At 43.5% G+C, this 22,603-nt stretch overlaps 1 protein-coding gene across 1 annotated transcript in view; it reads right to left on the bottom strand.

Moving 5' to 3' along the window:
• SLC3A1 (solute carrier family 3 member 1) overlaps positions 1-22,603 on the bottom strand; it is a 39,173-nt gene that overhangs the window by 2,004 nt on the left and 14,566 nt on the right. The window contains exons 5-9 of the mRNA XM_066267037.1: positions 11,662-11,781; positions 8,884-9,008; positions 7,031-7,226; positions 3,543-3,710; positions 2,460-2,576 (exon numbers count right to left, since the gene is read on the bottom strand). Of these exons, the coding sequence (XP_066123134.1) occupies positions 2,460-2,576; positions 3,543-3,710; positions 7,031-7,226; positions 8,884-9,008; positions 11,662-11,781 (726 nt within the window). The remainder of the gene's footprint in view (positions 1-2,459; positions 2,577-3,542; positions 3,711-7,030; positions 7,227-8,883; positions 9,009-11,661; positions 11,782-22,603) is intronic.

The following is a 22,603-nucleotide window of genomic DNA, read 5'->3' as shown; positions in this document are numbered from 1 at the left end:
CACTTTGTAGAAGTATGTTGAAGTATTTCTCTGTAATTGTGTTTGTCAGTTTCTCTTTGCATTTCTGAGAGTACTTGTTTTATATATTTTGAAGTAATATGCATAGAGTCATGATTTGTAGCGGAATGTTCTTTTATCCGTTTTTCTAAATTGCCTTTGTGTCTATGCTTTTCATATTGAATTCTATTTTGTCTGCTATTAAATATTTCCACACCTACTTTTTGTATCTTTACTTTTATTAAAATAGGAAATACATGTGTTCAGTATAAAACTCAATTATAGGCCCTGGCCAGTTGGCTCAGTGGTAGAGTGTCGGCCTGGCGTGCGGGGGACCCGGGTTCGATTCCCGGCCAGGGCACATAGGAGAAGCGCCCATTTGCTTCTCCACCTCCCCCCCTCCTTCCTCTCTGTCTCTCTCTTCCCCTCCCGCAGCCAAGGCTCCATTGGAGCAGGGATGGCCCGGGCGCTGGGGATGGCTCCTTGGCCTCTGCCCCAGGCACTGGAGTGGCTCTGGTCGCGGCAGAGCGACACCCTGGAGGGGCAGAGCATCGCCCCTGGTGGGCGTGCCGGGTGGATCCCGGTCGGGCGCATGCGGGAGTCTGTCTGACTGTCTCTCCCAGTTTCCAGCTTCAGAAAAATACAAAAAAAAAAAAAAATATATATATATATAAAAAAAAAAACCTCAATTATAAGAAGATAGTATAAATATATAAAATAAAAGGTTTTCTTTACCACCATCCCCTAACTTCCCAGTTCCTCTTAGAGATAGACCCTGTGCTGTTTATGTATCATTTCATCTTTATGTATTGTGAAATGAACCATTCTTTGCCCAAGCAAACATAGACATACAGTACCTTTTCTTTCTTACACAAATAACGGCATGTTACCATTCTGTACTGTTTATTATTTAGTACATGTGAGAACCTCCCTCGTTCTAATTGTCTAATGATATATATAAATCATGTCCAAAGTCTTCTGCTAATAAAAACAATGCTTCAGTAGAGATCCTTGAATATTTATCATGTATAAATATTCCTAGATACAGATACCAATTAATGAAATTACTCAGTTCTATAGCCGGGAGGCAGGCTTTATTTTTGTTAGCATTTGTCTTCGATGTATATTAATTCTGGGGTTTTTTTTTAGCTGTGTCTTATGTCAGATTACGTTTTATCTAATCTGAGAGTTTTTATCTTTTAATAGGTAAATTTAACCCATTTATATTTGTGGTTACCATATGTTTATTTTTTTTATATTTTATTTATTGATTTTAGAGGGGGGAGAGAGACAGAGAGAGAGAAAGGCGGGGGTTGCGGGAGTGGGAAGCATCAATTCATAGTTGTTTATTGCATGTGCCTTAACCAGGCAAAATGGGGGTTTCGAACCTAGGGCAACCTCAGCATTCCAGGTATACGCTCTATCCACTGTGCCATCACAGGTCAGGCGGTTACCATACGTTTAGACATAATTCTGTAGCCCAATTTTTTCTTTAATTTATAGTTGTACTTTTAAATTTTTCTTTCTTGCCTGACCTGTGGTGGCACAGTGGATAAAGTGTCAACCTGGAACACTGAGGTCACCAGTTCAAAACCCTGGCTTGTCTGGTCAAGGCACATATGGGAGTTGATGCTTCCTGCTCCTCCCCTTTTCTCTCTCTCTCTTTAAAATGATTAAACAAAGTCTTAAAAAAAAACATAATTTTCTTTTCAGCTGTTTATTGGATCAATTAGTTACCATTATGTAATTTTTTTTACTTCCAATATTCTTTGAAAATTCGACACTCATATCTATTCTTTTAATGGTTACCCTTAAAATTGTAATGGCCATTTAAAAATAGATTTTAATGTCTTATATCTCTTCTATATCTGTGTTATCCAGTATGGTAGACACTAGCTACTGAACACTTAATGTTTTTTGTGGCACAAGAACCGAATTTTTTAATTTTAATATTCACAATGTTTAGGAAATTTGGTTACTGAACTTGACAAACCTGATCACCATGGAAACATAAAATGGTATAGGCAAAAACCAAAAGGTATGCTTTTCTAGAACAGCTACTTTTAGGGATTATTCATTCAGGTATATAAGCTTGCCCTCAAGTCCACATTCTCCTAGATTGATTGATCTCCTTCCTTCCTTGCTTCTTTCCTTCCTTCCTTTTGAGGGGAGGAAAAGAAAAAGGATAATTAGGCTTGCTGACAGACCTCCGTAAAATTTCCTTAATAACTGTAAGCTCTTATCTTCCGATCTAGAGCTGTGCTTTCTGTATGGTATTTCAAGTAGCACACTTTGTACGAGCTTGTCCTTTCATAAAACATGACTTGAAAACTGCAAGAGAAGTGTATGTGATTGATTTAAATAGCATCAGTTAAGGTTTTAGATTCAGGGTGAGTATATGTTATTAGCACAGAAATGCATTTCCTGTTTCTGGAATCAGCATAAGATTCATTGATACTTACATCCACATTTACCGTGTGGTAATCTGTACTGGTGGGTAACCAGGTGTGACTTCCTTCAGAAAAACCAGCATTTGAGCTATTGTCCCACTGCATTGGTGACTTTGAGAGAAGGGTATCCTATGTCAAAAGACCATAGAAAACAGTGGTCTGGTTATAAAAGGAAATATAATTTGGCCATGATTTACTTCATAATTATTTAATTTCCTCTATTTCTTAGCAGTATTTGTAATCATTATCATTCATAATGAAAAGGCCTTAACATTCAATACATAACCAATTTCACACTTTAAATTGGAAAATATTAATAGCATCTTGAGTTTGAATAGACTATACCAACTGAATTTTGATACATGCTTGGACTCTTTGCTGCTTTTCTCTAAAAATGAGTAATACAGGATTTCAAAATGTGCCGTTACCAACTTATTTGACTGTGATACAGTGATGATGGTCAATTCATGTATGCAGCCATGTACAAGTGAGCCTAAATTCTGTCCTCTTTTGTCCAACCTGGTTATTGCACATGAGTGTACATACACAGATTTAAGAGCTGAATTTTAAAAAGTTTCCTTTGATCAAATATTAAGGAAATTGGACCTATACAATTGAAAACTAATCATACAAATTATAGGTGTAAGATTTATTCATCTGTCTAGCATTCATAATGAAATTATGGCTCTGTAGCCTCAAACAAAATCAAAATAGAAACAACCCAGGTCTGAGGCTGTGCACTACTTTTGTTAAACTAACAGGAAGAATCTTTGTGCTGTGGTCAAATGAAATCTAGCAATACAGACAAGTACTATAAATAAATATTCCTGAGTATGTAGAGGGCAATGAATAATATTCCAAACTCAAACTCAGTTACCAATTTTAGTGTGCTTACGAATCAAATGGGAAAAATCTTTAAAATGCAGATTCCTGGGCTATACACAAGAACAAGTTCCCCAGCCAAGAAAGCAGAGAATTCTAACAGAAAGTAAAGCAAAGTAATCATGATTTGCAGCTGTAGAATAGAAATAGCAAATTCTCTGATTTGGCAAAAACAAGTATTGGTATGGCACATGGTTAAATATATTAACTTACGGCATCATAGCTTTCGTTGAGATTTGTAGCTAGAATATTTCCCATTCCTATTTCTTCCCCATAGTAAGTAATGGGAGTTCCGGGAAGTGTGAAAACAAGCATGTTCATGATGTTGACATATTCTTTCCCCAGACGAGAAGTCAGCCGGGCATTGTCCGGTCCACCAAGCTAAAAGGCATATATTTTTAAGAACATCCCTCTACACACAGTTTTCCAGAAGATTTACCATTTCACAGTAAGTTCACCAGGCGAAAAACAAGGTATCAGCAAGCCTGAATTTGAGTTCAACCTGCTACTTGTGTGATTGACAAATTCACTGTCTTGGCCATTATGAACAACAGAATAATTTACTTCACAATGATTTTGCAAATCAGATTTATGAGGTTGCGGATTAATATTTTTGCACAGGGAATATTGACAGGAAAGGAAACAAAAAATGCTCCCCATAGAGAGCAGGGTGAGGACAGAACAAGTGGAAGGGACAGGGCGGGAGAAAGACTTCTGTGTCTGACTGAACTATTCAAAACATTTTAAATTAAAAGACATCTTTTGATAAATTTACAGAGCCATGTGGAAATTTTTTGTAAAGTTTTATATTTTTAAATATATTTCTATGTTAAAGTGTTCCAATTAAATATTAAAACATCTAGCCCTTATTTGAGTTAATTTAAATCACCTAACAACTCTTTTCATGGACCACAACTCACTCACACAAGCATACGCTGAGCATGGCGCTTTGCTATTGAATGAGTACTTCATGCCTATGTTATGTCTGATTTTTTCCCCTCCACCACAGTGTTGTCGAATATTATCCCCATTTTACAAATGACGGAACAGGCCCAGAGAACCTGCATCATTTACTCAAGTCAGAGGATAAGGCAGAACCAGACTTTGAACTTGAATCCGAGACCAGGAACTTAGTTGCTACAATTCAGGAAAAGGGGGGCTACATTTTTTCCCTTCAGAGGTACTAAAATTATCTTTACAATGATCTCTTGTAGGCCATTGTAAACTGTTTTTCTGTTTTTAAGGACAGAAAAGTGGGTCAAATTTTGCCTCCATTTATGCTTTTCATTGTCTTAAGAGCATCAGAAAAGAAGCCCTGTGATTTTTCAAGCCTTCTGGACCTAGAGCGTTTGATTTTCAGAACTATTTCTACAGGTGGATCACAGCCGGAGACAGAGATAGGGCCTCCCACGGGCTGAGGTCCCAATCATCTGTGATACCCGAGACTGTCAGTGTATAAAAAACAAGTGCTAACACTACATTATAAAATTTGTGATCTCCAAAAATCTCTACCATAAAAGGAGAATGCTGGCAAAAACTTAAAATCCCCTTTTTCAAAACTCTGGAAATTAAAGGCTTTTAACAATCCAAGGAGTATTCATTCAAGAAAAACAGCTGGTCTCAGAATAGCAAGCTTTGTGTCATTTTCACTTGTCCGAATTTCATGCCCCTCCCCTCAGATCTGATAGCCTTGAAAACCAAGACTTGTACCTACAGTAGGTGTTGCAGAATAAGTTTAAAATTTACCAACAGGCCCCAACTGGTTGGCTCAGTGGTAGAGCGTCAGCCCAGCGTGTGGAAGTCCCGGGTTTGATTCCTAGTCAGGATACACAGAAGCACCCATCTGCTTCTTTACCCTTCCCCTCTCCTTCCTCTCTATCTCTCTCTTCTCCCGCAGCCAAGGCTCCATTGGAGCAAAGTTGACCCAGGCGCTGAGGATGGCTCCATGGCCTCCACCTCAGGTGCTAGAAGGACTCCGTCAGCAACAGAGCAACACCCCAGATGGGCAGAGCATCGCCCCCTGGTGGGCATGCCGGGTGGATTCTCGATTGGGTACATGCAGGAGTCTGTCTGACTGCCTCCCTGCTTCTAACTTCAGAAAAGTAAAAAAAAAAAAAAAAAAAAATTCACCAACAGCTTCATCTCTAGAGAACTGTCACCGACTGCTATCTCTAGCAGCTTGGATTTTGTTTCTTTTTCCTTTATCCAATCAGATTCAGAGTTGATTCGGCAAATAGCCCTATCCCGGGGCATTTGCCAAAAACAAACAGCAGCAGTGGTTTAACATTAGACCTGCCTGCGGTTACCAATTGAGGCTAAACAGAGGCTGGCCACGAAATTTAAAGGCTGGTGAATGAGATGTCTTAGAGGCTCTGACATGTTCCTGGGTTCTAGAAGGCTACACCGATACACAGGGTTGTGCAGATGCCCAGGTAAAACCTAAGACTGTTTCAAGGCATTAAAGGAATCTCTGATCATTAGGTGACTAATACGATAAGCTGGCCAAGTAGAGACATGGCCACCCAACCAAGAAAACAGATTCTGGAGAATTAACTTAAAGTCACTAAAGAAACAGCAACAAACACTCAGGAGGGGAAAATGTGATTTCCAGAATGCCCACATTTCATTTTTTTAAATATCCAGCTTTCAAAACAAGAAAAAAAGTGCAACAAAGTGTGGCCCATACATAAGCGGGGGGGGGGGGGGGGGGGGGTAGCATTCTCATCTCTCTCCCTTCCTGTTTGTCCCTATCTGTCCCTCTCTCTGTCTCTGTCACACACACACACACACACACACACACAAAGGAAATGTGGCTGAGAAAACCCACAGATTGCACTTCCTGGCCAAAGACTAAATCAACTTTTATACGTAAGTTCAAAGAGCTAAACTACATATATCTAAAGAATTAAAGTGTGATGAACAATATTTCATCAAACAGATACTATCAATAAAGAGAAATAATGAAAAGAACCGAATAAAATTTTCAGTTGGGCCTGACCAGGCAGTGGCACAGTGGATAGAGCATCGGACTGGGACGCGGGGGACCCAGGTTTGAAACCCCGAGGCCACCGGCTTGAGTGCCAGCTCGTCTGGCTTGAATGTGGGCTCCCCAGCTTGAGCGCGGGGTCACTGACTTGAGCGTGGGATTATAGACATGACCCCATGGTCGCTACCTTGAGCCCAAAGGTTGCTGGCTTGAAGCCCAAGGTCGCTGGCTTGAGCAAAAGGGCTCACTCACTCTGCTGTAGCCCCTTCACTCCCAGTCAAGGCACATATGAGGAAGCAATCAATGAACAACTAAGATACCACAACGAAGAATTGACGCTTCTCATCTCTCTCCCTTCCTGTTTTGTCTATCCCTATCTGTCCCTCTCTCTGACTCTGTCTCTGTCTCAAAAAAAATACTTTTTTCAGTTGAAAAGTACAATAACAATTCAGTAGAGGGGCTTGACAGATTTGGGCTGGCAGAGGACTCTGCGAACTTGAAGACAGATTAGTTGAGATTATAGTCTGAGAAACAGAAGGAAAAGAATGAAGAAAAAGAAGAACCTGGTCAGAAGCTGGGACAGGCCTGGCTCAATAAACAATCCCTGAATAAGGAAAAGTGGAGGTCACCAAAAGACGAACACCCTTCATTTTGGAGATGACTATTCAATAAACCCACCAGCTATGATAATGCTGAACTGGGCATAAGGACTTACCATCCAATTAGGCCACTTTCCTTCTGGTATGTGTTCCACCCAGGATGTGATCACCTCGAACACACTGTTCCCAGAAGGACTGTCTAGCCTGGTGAGGTAATCGTTGAAGGGAAAATCTGCTTCTTGGATAAAAGGCAAGCCGTAGTACATCATGGTCTTGTCAATGCTGTCTCCATAGGCTTCAGTCCCCATGAACCTGTAAAAGTTGGCAGGGTACCAGTGTCTCCAGGGCCTGGGAAAAGTGCTTCTATCTGATTAACAAGATGGGGGGGGGGGGGTGAATGCACACTATCAACCATGGCAGGCTAGGACTCACTAGAAAGTATAATCAAGCCAGATGACCAAGAAATGATACACTGGGTCCCCTGGCCAATATCTCATTGTAATAAATCCAAAGAGTAACCAAATACTAAGGCCGTGTGTAAAAGTGAAACATTTGAGTCTCAGTCAATATTGTTCTTTCTAAAAAAAAAACTCAGTTACTTCCAGGAAGTTTAGCAATTCTCACTACTTACAATTTTCAGTATATGCCTGCATATAAGATAAGGGGGTTTTTTCAGAAAAATCTACTACTTGTATTTGAATGCCTGTCAAGTCTCATTTTATTACCGGGGTGCACTTAGTTATTAAAAACCAAACACTAGGCTCTGGCCAGTTGGCTCAGCGGTAGAGCGTCGGCCTGGCGTGCGGGGGACCCGGGTTCGATTCCCGTCCAGGGCACATAGGAGAAGCGCCCATTTGCTTTTCCACCCCCCCCCCTTCTTCTCTGTCTCTCTTTTCCCCTCCCGCAGCCAAGGCTCCATTGGAGCAAAGATGGCCCGGGCGCTGGGGATGGCTCCTTGGCCTCTGCCCCAGGCGCTAGAGTGGCTCTGGTCGCGGCAGAGTGACGCCCCGGAGGGAGAGCATCGCCCCCTGGTGGGCAGAGCGTTGCCCCTGGTGGGCAGAGCGTTGCCCCTGGTGGGCGTGCCGGGTGGATCCCGGTCAGGCACATGCGGGAGTCTGTCTGACTGTCTCTCCCGGTTTCCAGCTTCAGAAAAATACAAAAAAAAAAAAAAACCACTTCAGTGAAGATATATTCACCTGAAATTACCCACATTAATGCTGGCTTTAGATGTTCGAAACATTACATTAATGAATAAGTGTATCTGGAACCCAAATGTTTCAGTTCCCTTCCCGTCCTTGCCATTACTCATGTGACAGGTACCTGCATGCGCAGAAGATCAGTTTCCTCATCTGTAAAATGGGGGTGGTAATCAGGATGTACTTTAAGGAGGAGAGATTTCTTCAACTCCTTGTCTATTGGGTGATTATAGAAACATAGTCAGGTTTAAGTCTATTATTTGGTAGGCACTGTTTTAAATGCTTCATTATCCCATGTGACAGCCTTATGAGGGTATGGCTATCACCTTTTAACTGATGAGAAAACTGAGACTTGTTGAACTGACCAGCCCAAGTCATACAGCCATTATGCAGGAATCCATCTCAGGGCCTAACTCCCAAGCATGTTCCTAACCATTGTTGTGATATACTAACGGTTTAGTTGAAACACTTGGATTCATCCTGTACAAGTATACTAACAGGTCAAGTACAATAATAATGGTAACTAACATTTAGATATATTATTTTTAGTTTCACACAATTCTTGTGAAATAAATACTGTGGTTAGCATTTTACAAAAGAGGAAACTGACAATCAGCAAAGTTAAGCAACAAAAGAGTATACCAGGCCCCGGCCTAACGGAGTCACAGTTACGCAGGTGTGTTTAATTATATAACTTCACCCTCTTTAGAATGCTTGCATGTGAGAGAGAAATTGCTGCACCTGAGAAGTATGGACGTAGGTCTTCTGCTTACCTGTATCTTCCAGGCTCCCTGCTATGTCGGTTCATTGTCTGCCGGAAGCTCCGGACAATGTCGTGCATTCCCACCTGCGTGGTGGTGAGGTCATGGTACAGCTCTGAGTAGTGTGTGACTGTGTCCTTTGAAAACAGGACGGCACGGTTACCATCATTGTCACATGTCAAATGCCCATAGCTGGCCTGATGGGAATACAGACTGTCTCCTCAGAGGGCTTAAGCAAGACACGTGGTCAAAAGAAGCTTCTAGCTCTTTCAATGCTCAGGGGTTTTTGTGGCCAGAGAACATTCACAACCATTAATACTTCACATGATGCTTAAATTATTAACCATAAGTCAATTCTGCTGAACATCTAAACATTGATTTTAAAAAAACACAGGCCACTAGGCAGTTTCCCAGTGGATAGAGCATCGGCCTGGGACTCAGAGGACCCAAGTTCAAAACCCTATGGTCCCCGGCTTGAGCATGGGCTCATCCGGCTCGAATGCGGGATCATAGACATGACCCCATGGTCACTGGTTTGAGCCCAAAGGTCACCGGCTTGAGCCCAAAAGTCACTGGCTTGAGCAAGAAGTAACTGACTCAGCTGGAGCCTCCCCCTCCCCATCAAGGCACATATGAGAAAGCAATCAATGAACAACTAAGGAGCCACAACGAAGAATTGATGCTTTTCATCTTTCTCTTCCTGTCTGTCTGTCCCTATATGTCTCTCTCTCTGTCTCCATCTCTCTTGCTAAAAAAAAAATGTATTTAACAGAATCTTCCTCCTAAACAATTAATTGTCCTAATGCTCCAGACACTTTTATTAAAGACAAATTATCTTAATATGTATAAAGCTCATCATTACACCTATACTTTATCTGCTCACAAATTATTAATATGCATTTAAACTTTTTTTTATCAGAACCTTTATTTTTACTGTTGTCCTCTCCCAGGGTTTCAGTAATTTTTCCTGGTATTCATTCTGTGCCTTCCTAGGGTTATGGTAATAAAGGAGTGGATCTAACACAAGCACGGGTGTGGGTACTGGAATGAATGTGGATAGGCTGGAAAATCCAAGCCTGAGCTGCCGTCCATTCAGTGGGCCTTTTATTGTTGTAAATAAGTTCACTTCCAAGTGAATTTTTTGGAATCTTAGATCTCTTCCTGAAATTACGTAAGTTTTTCTTGGATAGCACAGAAATCCCACTGTTCTAATCATTTGTCAGAATGGAAAGGTATACCTCTCTCATGACATCTCATTATTAATTAGCAAGGTTATTTTGAGATTTCTTCTCCAAGGATAAGTGCTTCTCTTTAGGACAAATGGATAATTCAACACCTTTTTTTCCTTTTAATTGAAAATTATGCAAGAAAAGGTACTTATAATAACCTGTGGTTTGTTTTGTGATGTGTTCTCATAATTAGCCCATGCATGGCCAACTTCTCTTTTGTTGTTGTTGTTTTTTTGTTTTTGGTTTTGTTTTGTTTTTTGTATCTTTCTGAAGCTGGAAACGGGAGAGACAGTCAGACAGACTCCCACACGCGCCCGACCGGGATCCACCCGGCACGCCCACCAGGGGCAACGCTCAGCCCACCAGAGGGCATCGCTCTGCCGCGACCAGAGCCGCTCTAGCGCCTGGGGCAGAGGCCAAGGAGCCATCCCCAGCGCCCGGGTCATCCTTGCCCCAATGGAGCCCCGGCTGCGGGAGGGGAAGAGAGAGACAGAGAGGAAGGGAGAGGGGGTGTGGAGAAGCAAATGGGCGCCTCTCCTATGTGCCCAGGAATCGAACCCGGGTCCCCTGCACGCCAGGCCGACACTCCACCGCTGAGCCAACTGGCCAGGGCTTGTTGTTTTTTTTAATAAAGTGGTAGTGCCCATAAATCTACTATTCAGGACAAAAGCTTAGACACTTGATAATAAACTTGATAACCATATAATTTTATTTTACTTTATAAAAAGGGCATCATGCTATATATAATTTAGTGAGGGGTTTTTGGCTATACATTACATTGCTAATATTCACCCATATTGCTGTGTGTCAATGTAATTCATTTATTTTTGACATTCCATTGTATAAATATGGAAATCCATTATTCTGGAACGCATTTTAGGGCTAGTGTCACTCGGCCTTGAAAACAGAGTGAGTGTAACATGGTGGTCAACCAAAGGGACAGAGTGGCACATGATTACTGTCTCATCCCGACATGGAGGGAGGTCGAGAACCACGGGGGTAGCACTACAGAGCCCAGATTCCGCAGCGAGATAGGCCTGGTTTGTAACTCCCTTTGGCAACTCTGTCATCCCTGATAAGTTAATTTCTCCAACATTTGCTAAATGGCGATCATGAAACCACTCTTGAGAGAGTTAAATGGCAAGTCCTCAGTGACAGCACACAGCCTGCGAGAGACTCAGCAGTGCCAGCTCCCTCCCTTCTGCCGGGAGGTCTCATGACTACAAAGGCGCTGGGAGGTTAGGCCTCCTCGGTTGAGCTGAATTGAGATGGCAAAATTGCAGCAAGTAGCTGTGGCCCTTGGAGTCCACACTGCCTCTGCCCTCAGAACCCTTGTCACTAGGGGACTCCTCAAGGGACCCCTCGCTCCCGAGGGGACCAGTGGAAGGAAACATCTGGTCTTATGCATTTGAAATTCCTCTGTAGTTGCTGAAGAAAATGATTGCAAGCACATGCTACACACAGGACAGAACACATCTCTGGTAACTGGTGTCTCAGACTAAAAGAATATTCTGATGACATTTTCAGAAAACGGGATAAAATGTCTAAAACAAAACTTTACCGGGATTTGGGTCTTATTCACTTGGGCCTCATCTCTCAGATGCTTTGCTTCTAAAAGAAATTTAACAGCCTCGAAGCTGAAGCCATCAACACCCTTTGTGAGCCAGAACTGTATAATTTCCTAAAATGAAGAAGCAAAATACTTGGTTACATAAACTACATATTATCATAATGTCTAATAAAGATTTTTGTCAATAAAACAGCCATCCCCACGTACAAAATACGCACACCACTCACAGAGTATTTCAATCTATTTAGTATAGTAGTGTCTCCCAGTACATAAAGTCAATAACCGCATTAGCAGAGTATTTCAATCTATTTAGTATAGTAGTGTCTCCCAGTACATAAAGTCAATAACCGCATTAGCAGAGTATTTCAATCTATTTAGTATAGTAGTGTCTCACAGTACATAAAGTCAATACCGCATTAGTGGACTCTCACGTGTGCCTCCTATTTGAATTCAGAATGTTACAGTTGTGATTGATGTAACAAACATGTTTCCAAAGTTTAAGAATCCATTCAAAATGAGAGATAAGATGGAGGAGAAACTGGGATACATCTTCCTCATGCCCAGTTCCTTCAAGGTCACTCCAAACTGACGGAAAATAACCCCATCAGTTAGCACCCGGTCATGAAAGGCCCTTCCACCAGACCAGAGGACTCCTGAGGGGCGGTCTCAGTTCTGTCTCTGTTTCCCTCGCCTGACACACTACCTGGTACTTAGTGAACCGGTCAGGGAACAAAGGAACGCAGTACAGCAGCTGGAGTGAACTGGCCACGGTGTAATACTGTTGGGACACCAAAGAAGTACAGCATGTTGCCTGTTGCCTAGCTTGAGGCCTCAACAGAGTAGTTGGGGACACATGAAAGGTTACCTAATAATGCAAGCAGAGCACAGCTCAACCTCGTGAGAGGAAAGTTATCTGTCCGTAGGGCTGTTTGGAGCTCCAAGATCAAATTTATCATGGGTGGGTACTACCAGAGAAGGAAGAGCTGTGTTGGGACTTGGCGGGTGGGATTTCATCGGGAGTGAGAGGAGAGAGAGCGTTCTGGACTGTCTGTAGGACAGCGTGAAGCAGTCACGGAGGGCAGAGACTGACTTGACTTGACCTGTACTGGGGCAGCTGGGAGGACTAGGCCGTTTGAAAAGCAGAGGGCCCAGGTCTGAGCTCCCTACCCCACCCCAAGGCTCCCCTCTCAGCCTGGCAGACTCCAGCACAGACGGCAAGCTGCCTTCCTGCTGAGTGGCAGGTTTACAGGAATGCATCCCCTTAGAGCAGAACTCCCTGTAACTGAAAGCGCTAGAGCTAAGCGGCCAATCTTAATCTATTGAGAACAGAGCCAGAAAACTCTAATGAGGACTACCCAAAACATCATCTGCTTGATTGAAAGTATTTCTTGTATCTATATGTGAATATGGGATCTCCAGGGTCACAACAGTGTCCATAGGCTAAATGCAAGGGTTCGTGCTGCTGAGGTCAATTCCCTTCAGGTGCCATTTTTGAATGGCAAAGCTTGAAAACTTTCTTTCAAATCTCTAAGCATGCTTTGCTGCTGCTGATCCTAAGCACGGACACAGGTGACCCAAATACTTGACGCTGGCACTACCCAGTGGAATTTTTCTTGGGGGCATAAAACCCACAAATTTGTTTTTACTAGTAGTATCTTTACTTCTTACCAAATTTATTCATTCAATAAGTATTTGAGTTCCAGCTCTGGGCCAGCCACTGAGCTAAGCCCTGGAACTACAACTGTGAGCAAAATACAACAGGCAGACCTAGTCTCCAAAGTGTTGTTTAGAATCCCCAACTAGACAACCAAATAGTAATGCAAAAATATTTAAACCAAAGCCAGGATAAAGCTTTAAAGGGAAGGAAGAAGGAAGTACAAGAGGCTGAAATAGAAGGATGTGCCCAGGAGATCAGCACTGCAGGAAGACAAGAAGTGAGGGCAAATGCTTCAAGATGGAGCTGAAGAAGTCAACAGATGGCAAAGTACCTCACTTGTAGAACACGATCTCGGTGGCTTTAGGGGCCGAGGTTAAGGACCCCTCACCTGTACGAGCCCCTTCCTTCCTACCCACTTTTTTTAAAATTATTTATTTATTTATTTATTTATTTATTTTAGAGGAGACGGGGGGGGGGGGGAGCAGGAAGCATCAACTCCCATATGTGCCCTGACCAGGCAAGCCCAGGGTTTTGAACCGGTGACCTCAGCATTCCAGGTCAATGCTTGATCCACTGTGCCACCACAGGTCAGGCCCCCACTTTCTTTTTCCTTTAAATAAGCACTAGTTTTTCTGTACCTAATTTTACAGTCTTTTTATTTTAAGAAGACCCCCAATTTTTACAAGCTTGAGACCCCACACCACCAGGACCTGACTCCAGGTGGCGCTGTTCTTCACAAGAGGGAACAGGGCAGAGGATGAAGTGGGGGTGAGGCACTGACAAAAATGTGGGGAAACATTCAGCACCAGGATGATGTAAGCATGAAGCTTTTGAGCACTGCTTTTCTGGAATAAAGCTACTAGTTTTCTTCATGGGGTCCTTATTCACCTCGGGGTTCTCAGGCTCGTTAACTATTTACCGGACACTAGAGAATGAGAAGTGTGTGCCCCAGCAAAGGTGTATGGCCCCAGAAGGGGTTTTCGCTTTAGTCTGGTAGGAGATAGTATCACTTTTTGATGAAACAAAAACAGCAAAAGCCAGATTATTTTTGAGGATCATTTTAAATGCTGAGGTTTTTATTCAGATAATTCACAATTTGCACTTAAACAATATTTGCTTCGTGCTATTTATGCTCCTTCCTGATCAAGTGGGAAAGAAGAGCCCAGGTTGTGATCATTAACCCCCTCTGTACTCCAGTGAAGCTGCCCCAGGATGCCAGGTGGAAATGGGCACGGAGCTTGGTTGCACCAGGTCCGGATGACCCATGCAGGCGCCACTGGACTCCTGGGACAGTACCCGGTGTCCCTGATTTCTGCCTAACTCCCATGACATCACATAATCTCAGCTTTTCACCATCACCTGTTCATTCTTTTCTTCTTAAGCAACTCGGTGTTCTAAGTTAAAAAAAAAATCATTTCAATATTATTGTTATAAAAATTCACAAAACCTTGAAGCAAATTGTTCCTTTTTAAAAAAAAAAAATTTTTTTAATTCATTTTAGAGAGGGGAGAGAGAGAGAAGTAGGAGCAGGAAGCATCAACTCCCATATGTGCCTTGACGAGGCAAGCCCAGGGATTTGAACCACTGACCTCAGTGTTCCAGGTCCATGTTTTATCCACTGCACCACCACAGGTCAGGCCAGGCCATACTGTTTCTTTTAAGATGACCAAAGTTACTAAGCCAAGTTTGGGAAAGAGAGGCTCTGCTCTTACAGGTGGTGATCTATAAGACTTACTCTTGACAATAACATTAACCTAACATCATCCATCGCAAGAAGGAATGATACTTCTTGTATAGGATACTCCAGAAGTACAGAGAGAAAAGTGTATTCTGTTTATAGGCAAAGGAAAGAAAATTGACCACTGTGCTGCTCAGAAATCTTGGTGAAATCCTTTGCTAAGTCCTCTAGAAGCGGGAAGTAGAGGAAGGATCCTGGGCTCCAGAGCTGGAGCTGAGGAGCTGAGGAGCCCTGAGGAGCCACTGCGCCACCTCACCCGCAGGTGTTGTAAAGTACCAAAAGCTACAGAATCAATCTTAATATTTTAAAAAGACTTAAAGAACATTTTATTAATTTGGGTTAAGGTGTGCAGAGAAATGTTGTGAATAATCTCTGTACTGTGATTGGCATAAAACCAGGATGGCCCTTGGCATTGTATTGTAAATGCAAAGGGAAGGAAAACATGGATTCCCTGACATTCCACCACAGCTGTGGGGAAAGGGGGGAATGGCTAGCCAGGCACAGGAAGAGACATCTTTCTATCATTGTGTTGACTTGTAAATTTTGTTTTCTCCAAAATGATGTATGGCTTGCAAATTGAACATGGTCCTATCATGTTAAAAGGACATATGACTATAACCTATAGTGGTAAAGGGCACCTAATTGCAATTTTTGCTTCTGTACTTCCTGCTTGCAAAACTATAAAAACTAGGTAGAACAAGGGGCCGGCGCGCTCTCCCTCAGATTTCTGTCTGAGTTGCCGCCGCTTGGCCAAGCTAGACAATAAAGCTTTGGTGTGGAATCGACGAATTTTGTTCGTGTCTTCAATGTTTCGAGTCCATCCGGATTAGGCTTAACAGGAGCCATCCAGGTACCGTACCATCCCATCCCACCCACAGTCCAGCTGCATGAGTTAGCACATCAGCATGACCTCCTTAAACCTTAAATGAAATAATGCCAGCCTGCAGGCTGTCCGTGAGGTGAGGGAGGCACTGCTGCTCAAGTCAGTTGACATTTTGGTCTGTATTTCCTGATCTCTCTGCCACGTTTGACGCTGCTGACAAACCTCGTCTTCTACAATTACACCCCCGAACTGCGGGGGACCCCGCTCCTGGCTTGCCACTCCTTGTCCGTTTGCTCAGCAGGCCGTAGCATGTCAGCACTCCTTGGGGTTCCCTCTTAAACCTCTCCTTATTTCACTCCACAGCAGTATTCACTCACTTAGCTAGCCATTTATTGATTATTTAACAAGTACTTACAGGATGAGGAGGACATTGTCCTAAATGCTTTACAAAGGTTAAAACCCTTTAATCCCTAAGCAACCCTGCAGGTAGTACTATTATTGTCCCTATTTTACCAGTGGGGACTGAGGCATAGGGAGATGACTTCCTTGACCAAGGCCATGCCATTAGAGTGGTGGCACAGAACTGTAACACGATGGCACCCTTACTATTTGCTATGCTTTATTTATCTTTTTAATTGGAAGGTCCACCAACACCTGGCCCTTGTTCCCACATGACAGCAATCAGCTCGAGCTAAGTTGCAACTGCCCCCTGTTCACCTCAGCCAGCCTGGCTGTTGGCTGTTACACTGACACTACCTGCCAGACCTCTGCAGGCACTGGCCATATGTCAACCAACCCCAGAGTTATATCTCTAGACCAGATATGTCCCTGAGCTCCACGTCCTATATTCAGCTACTCACGGAACACTTGGACATCTCACAGAGAGCTCAAACTCTGCATAACCAAGGCCCCTCCCAGAGGTGGATTTAACTGTGGGCTCACACCCTGGGCCCCGACTTCTGAAGGGCCCCGCAAAACCCCAACTTCACACTTTTTTCTGATGACACCGTTTGGTTTCATATGTGCAATGTTAACATTAATAATACATAATATTTTTTTTTTCCAGAGACATAGAGAGAGTCAGAGAGAGGGATAGACAGGGACAGACATACAGGAATAGAGAGATGAGAAGCATCAATCATTAGTTTTTCATTGCGCATTGCAACACCTTAGTTGTTCATTGATTGCTTTCTTATATGTGCCTTGACCGCGGGCCTTCAGCAGACTGAGTAACCCCTTGCTTACGCCAGCGACCTTGGGCTCAAGCTGGTGAGCTTTTGCTCAAACCAGATGAGCCCGTGCTCAAGCTGGCGACCTTGGGGTCTCGAACCTGGGTCTTCCGCATTACAGTCTGATGCTTATCCACTGCGCCACCGCCTGGTCAGGCAATATTTTTTATTTATTTAAAAATATGGTTAACATGTATTTTTATTTTCCCTCTTTTTTTAAGGGGCCCAATATTTTCTTCTGCACTCCAGGGCCTCAATTGACCTTAATCCGCCTCGGGCCCCACCCCCCACATCTGGCATTTCCCATTGCAGGACATGTCACCACCACCCAGTAAGCATTCAAATCCCAAACCTAGGAGTCACACCGACTCCTCTCTAAATCCTGAAGATTACTCTGCAACCCCATGCCACCCCACTGGTCCAAACCCCAGCATTTCTTTCCAGATTACTGTACCACACTCTCTCCTGGCCCCTCTACCTCCAAACCTGCTCTACTCACAACTCCTTTCCAAAGCCAGATTGATTTTTCAAAATTATTTCCCTAAGGCTTTTTTTTTTTTAGTGAGACAGGGAAAGAGAGGAAGGGAGAGAGATGAGAAATATCAACTCATAGTTGCAGCACCTTAGTTGTTCATTGATTGCTTTCTCATATATACCTTAACTGGGGGGCTGCAGCTGAGCCAGCAACCCCTTGCTTGGGCCAGCGACCTTTGGACTCAAGCTGGTGACCCTGTGCTCAAGTTGGTGAGCCCACACTCAAGCCAGCAACCTAGGGGCTCGAAACAGGGCCCTCAGCATCCCAGGCCAACACTCTATCCACAGCGCCACCGCCTGGTCAGGCCTGTGTAAGACCTTTTAAACCCAAATCCTTACAACAACTTTCAGTGCTGCTCAGACCTAGTCCCTCTCCAGTCTCGTTGAGTCAAGCTCCCTCTTAAATACTCTATCGCTGCCATATTATGACTCCTATCACTTCCAATATGCCATAACCCATGCTTTCTCTCTGCTTGAAACAGTCTCACCCTTCCCCCTTCGCTTGGCTCATTCATACTCATCCACTAGGTATCACTGCTTCCTCTGGAAAACCTCTGCGGATCTCCTCACTCCGTGACACCAGGTCCAGGTTAAGTGCCCACCCTGTGCGCTCCTACTTCCTCCCACTGTCACGGTCACTCAGCACGCTTTGCTTTACTGTAACTGCCTGTTTGTCTACCACCTCCTTCAGAATATAAGCCCCATGACGGCTACATGTGTCTAGCTTACCATCCATCACACCCCCGGCATATGGTTTATAGGCAACACATATTGTTGAGATGAATAAATGATTTATAATCGAGTACATGGCATACAGGAGGTGCAATAAACGGCGAAGTTATCATCATCAAGCACAGAGCTGGCTGTGAGTACATTTTGAACTGAGCCACTTTCTACAGCAATATGGTGCTCAGCAGGGGTGGGGCAGAGCTGACATTTCCTCTGATTCCATCTTAGACTGGGAGGGCATCTGGGCTCCCTGTCCCCAGCTGCTGTGGACACACTAACTCCTCACGATGCCCTCCTCCAGGGCTCAGAATTCCCTTCCACATAGTGGTCCAGGGTCATACTGAGCCCAGACATGAGGCCAATGCATCTGGAGTCTCCTCCTTCCTATGCCACCGGGTCACCTCACCTTTCTGGGCCTCAGCTTTCTTGTTTCCATGGAGAACAAGTAAAAGACAAAGTAACCGGAAAAGTATATTTATATATATGCATAAGCTCATACCTTCTCCAAGAAGGCTTCCTAGCTTTTCTCGCTGAAAACACTCAAGGTTTGTGGCACAGCCAGGTCCCCTGATGAGGACTGCAAGGGGGAGGACAAAGAGAAGAGAGGAGAGTGCTAGGTGCCGGATGTCCCCTGCATGCCAGCCTCCCACTGTGCAGATAAGCTAGAACTGATGGGAATCAGGAGGAAGCTTGGCCTCTTCCAGCACAAATCAGCATGCAAACAGGAGTCATTCCAAATGCCTACTCATCACAAGCTCTCCGGTTTGCAAATAATTAACCTGCTGAACTACCATACAGATAAGTGCGGCTGGGGGGTAGAAGAGGGTGTCGGAAGTCCCCTTTATGTGAAAGGTCAGTTTCCAGGAGCAAAGAGCCTTCCCTTCTTGGCCTTTCTTATTTACTTCTAATAGTAAATCTTCTAAACCAACCTTGCAAATAATATCTAACCTCTCAACTGGAGACAGTAATGATTCACCCCAAGAGAGATTGCATCCTGCAAGACTAGTAAATAAAGCTCCTATTCAGGCACTCCACTACTTAGACGCCTGCAGGAGAACAGATGGGGCAATAAGGCATAATGAATATATTGGCTGGCACATGTCTGCAAAGTTATCACACGTGTCTAAACATCCCTAGACAACCCATGGGTCCCAAGGCCTGGGCTTGGATTGGCTCTTTCTCTCTCCTGGTGGGTGACTTCACCTCTTGAAGCTTCAGTTTCCTTCTCTGTGAAATGGTCATAATCTCCTGACTTAGGCTCATTCTGAGCATTAAATGAGATGATCCAGGTCAAAGCAGTTGGCACAAAGTAAGTGTCCAGTAAGTAGTCATGGGGCAAGGGGGAAGTGTAGGTGTGCAAATGCTCTTAGGTGATGGAAAAGCAGAGAGACCACACTCCACCAGCAAAGTTTAAAACTAACCCCTAGTTAATCCCCTGTGTCCACAACACCCCCTCCAACCTCCACCTCCACCCCTTCAACGAGACAAAGCTGCCCTGACAAGATGCCTACTTCTAGAACAGATCCCAAGTTAATTAAACTCTGCAAAACATCAATCATACATAGTAAAAACAGTCCTAAAACTAAGGAGTCTATAGGAATACATTTAACAAAAGAACTGCAAGATTTGTACAGTGAAAACAACAAAACATTGTGAAAGAAATTGAAGTCCTAGAGAAATGGAAAGACATCCTGTGTTCAAGGATCAGAAGATTTATTATTGTTAAGGTGTAAATATTCCCCCAAACTGTGCACAGATCCAGTGTAATCCCTTTCAAGATCCTAGCAGCAGGCTCCTGCCAAAATCGACAAGCAGATCCTAAACGCATATGGAAACACAAAAGAGACAAATAGTCCTGAAAGAGAAGAGCAAAGTTGTGGGACTCATGCTTCCCAATTCCAAAACTTACTACAAAGCTATACTAACCCAGACAATGTGATCCTGGCAAAAGGACATACAGATCAATAGAACAGAACTGAGTCTAGAAATAAACCCTGACATTTACAGTCACTCAATTTTCAAAAGGGTTTCAAGACAGTTCAATGGGGAAATAATTTTTTTTAATACATGTTGCCAGGATAACTGGATACCCCACAGGCCAAAGAATGAAGTTGGACCCTCTCACATCATATATTAAAAGTAATAAAAAATGGATCAGAGACCTAAATAGAAGAGTTAAAACTATAAAACTCTTAGAAGAAAACATGGGAGTAAAACCTCATGACCTTAGGTTAGGCCGTTAAAATCATGACATTAAAAACATAAAGTAACAAGTTCCAGCTGGTTAGCTCAGTCAGAGTGTCCACCCAAAACACCAAGGTTGTGTTTGTGTGATCCCTGGTCAGGGCACATACTGGAAGTGACCAATGAGTGCACAACTAAGTGGAACAACAAATGAATGTTTCTCTCTTTCTCTCTCTCTCTCTTTCTTCGTTCCTCTCTAAAATCAATCAGTCAATAATAAAAATAAAAGCACAAGCAACAAATCAGAGAAATTGGACATCCTGACAACTAAAAAGCCTTGTGCTACAAAGGGCACCATCGAGAAAGTAAATTGACAACCCACAGAATAGTATAAAATTAAGTGCAAATCATATATCCAAAATATATGGAGAATACTTACATTTCAACAATAAAAACAGACAACACAATTTAAAAATGGGCGAAGGGCCTAAGAGGTGGTGGTACAGTGGATTGAGCATCAGCCTAGGATGCTGAGGGCCTTGGTTCAAAACCCCAAGGTCTCTGGCTAGAGAATGGGCTCATCAGCTTGAGCACAGGATCATCAACATGATCCCAAGGTTACTGGCTTGAAGTCCAAGGTCACTGGCTTGAGCCCAAGGTTGCTAGCTTAAGCAAGGGGTCACTGGCATAGCTAGAGCGCCCCAGTTAAGGCACATAAGAGAAGCAATAAATAAAAACAACTAAAGTGAAGCAAGTACGCACTGATGCTTCTCATCTTTCTCTTCACCCTCTCTCTCCCTTCCTGTGAAAGAAAGAAAGAAAGAAAGAAAGAAAGAAAGAAAGAAAGAAAGAAAGAAAGAAAGAAAGAAAGAAAGAGAAAGAAAAGAAGGAAAGAAGGAAGGAAGGAAGGAAGGAAGGAAGGAAGGAAGGAAGGAAGGAAGGAAGGAAAGGAAAGGAAAGGAAAAAGAACGAGTAAAGGATTTGAAAACACATTTCTCCAATAAAGATATAAAAACAAACTATAAATGCCTTAAGAAATTCTCAATGTCATTAGCCATCAAGGAGATTTAAATGAAAACCACAGTGACATCCCACTTCATGCCCACTAGGATGACTACCATCATACACTGCTCACAGAAATTAGGGGATATTTTATCGCTTCATATTCATTCTGAAATATCCCCTAATTTTTGTGAGCAGTATATACAGTGTGTCCGTCAAGTCATGGTGCACTTTTGACCGATCACAGGAAAGCAACAAAAGATGGTAGAAATGTGAAATATGCACCAAATAAAAGGAAAACCCTCCCAGTTTCTGTAGGATGATGTGGCAGCATGTGCGCATGCACAGATGATGATGTAACACCGTGTATACAGCAGAGCAGCCCATGGCCATGACAGTCGAGATGTGGACAGTACAGAGGCAAGTTCAATGTGTTCTGTGGCTTACTAAGTTCAAATCCGTGACCAAAGTGCAACGTGAATATAGGCGTGTTTATAATGAAGTGCTACCACATAGGAATAACATTACTGGGTGGGATAAGCAGTTGAAGGAAACCGGCAGTTTGGTGGAGAAACTCCGTTCTGGTAGGCCATCAGTCAGTGGTGAGTCTGTAGAGGCTATACGGGATAGCTACCTAAGGAGCCCTAAAAAATCTGTGCGTGAGCCCACATCGAATTGCACTGAATAGGTATGAAACTGGGAGAGTTTCCTTTTATTTGGTGCAGATTTCACATTTCTATCATCTTTTGTTGCTTTCCTGTGACTGGTCAAAAGTGCACCATGCCCTGGCCGGTTGGCTCAGTGGTAGAGCGTCAGCCTGGTGCATGGAAGTCCCGGGTTCGATTCCCAGCCAGGGCACACAGGAGAAGCGCCCATCTGCTTCTCCACCCCTCCCCCTCTCCTTCCTCTCTGTCTCTCTCTTCCCCTCCCGCAGCTGAGGCTCTATTGGAGCAGGGATGGCCCGGGCGCTGAGGATGGCTCTGTGGCCTCTGCCTCAGGTGCTAGAATGGTTCTGGTTGCAACAGAGCGACACGACA

The sequence above is a fragment of the Saccopteryx bilineata genome, chromosome 3, assembly GCF_036850765.1.
Source record: "Saccopteryx bilineata isolate mSacBil1 chromosome 3, mSacBil1_pri_phased_curated, whole genome shotgun sequence".
Taxonomy (NCBI): Eukaryota; Metazoa; Chordata; class Mammalia; order Chiroptera; family Emballonuridae; genus Saccopteryx; species Saccopteryx bilineata.
This window is presented reverse-complemented; position numbering and strand designations above follow the sequence as displayed.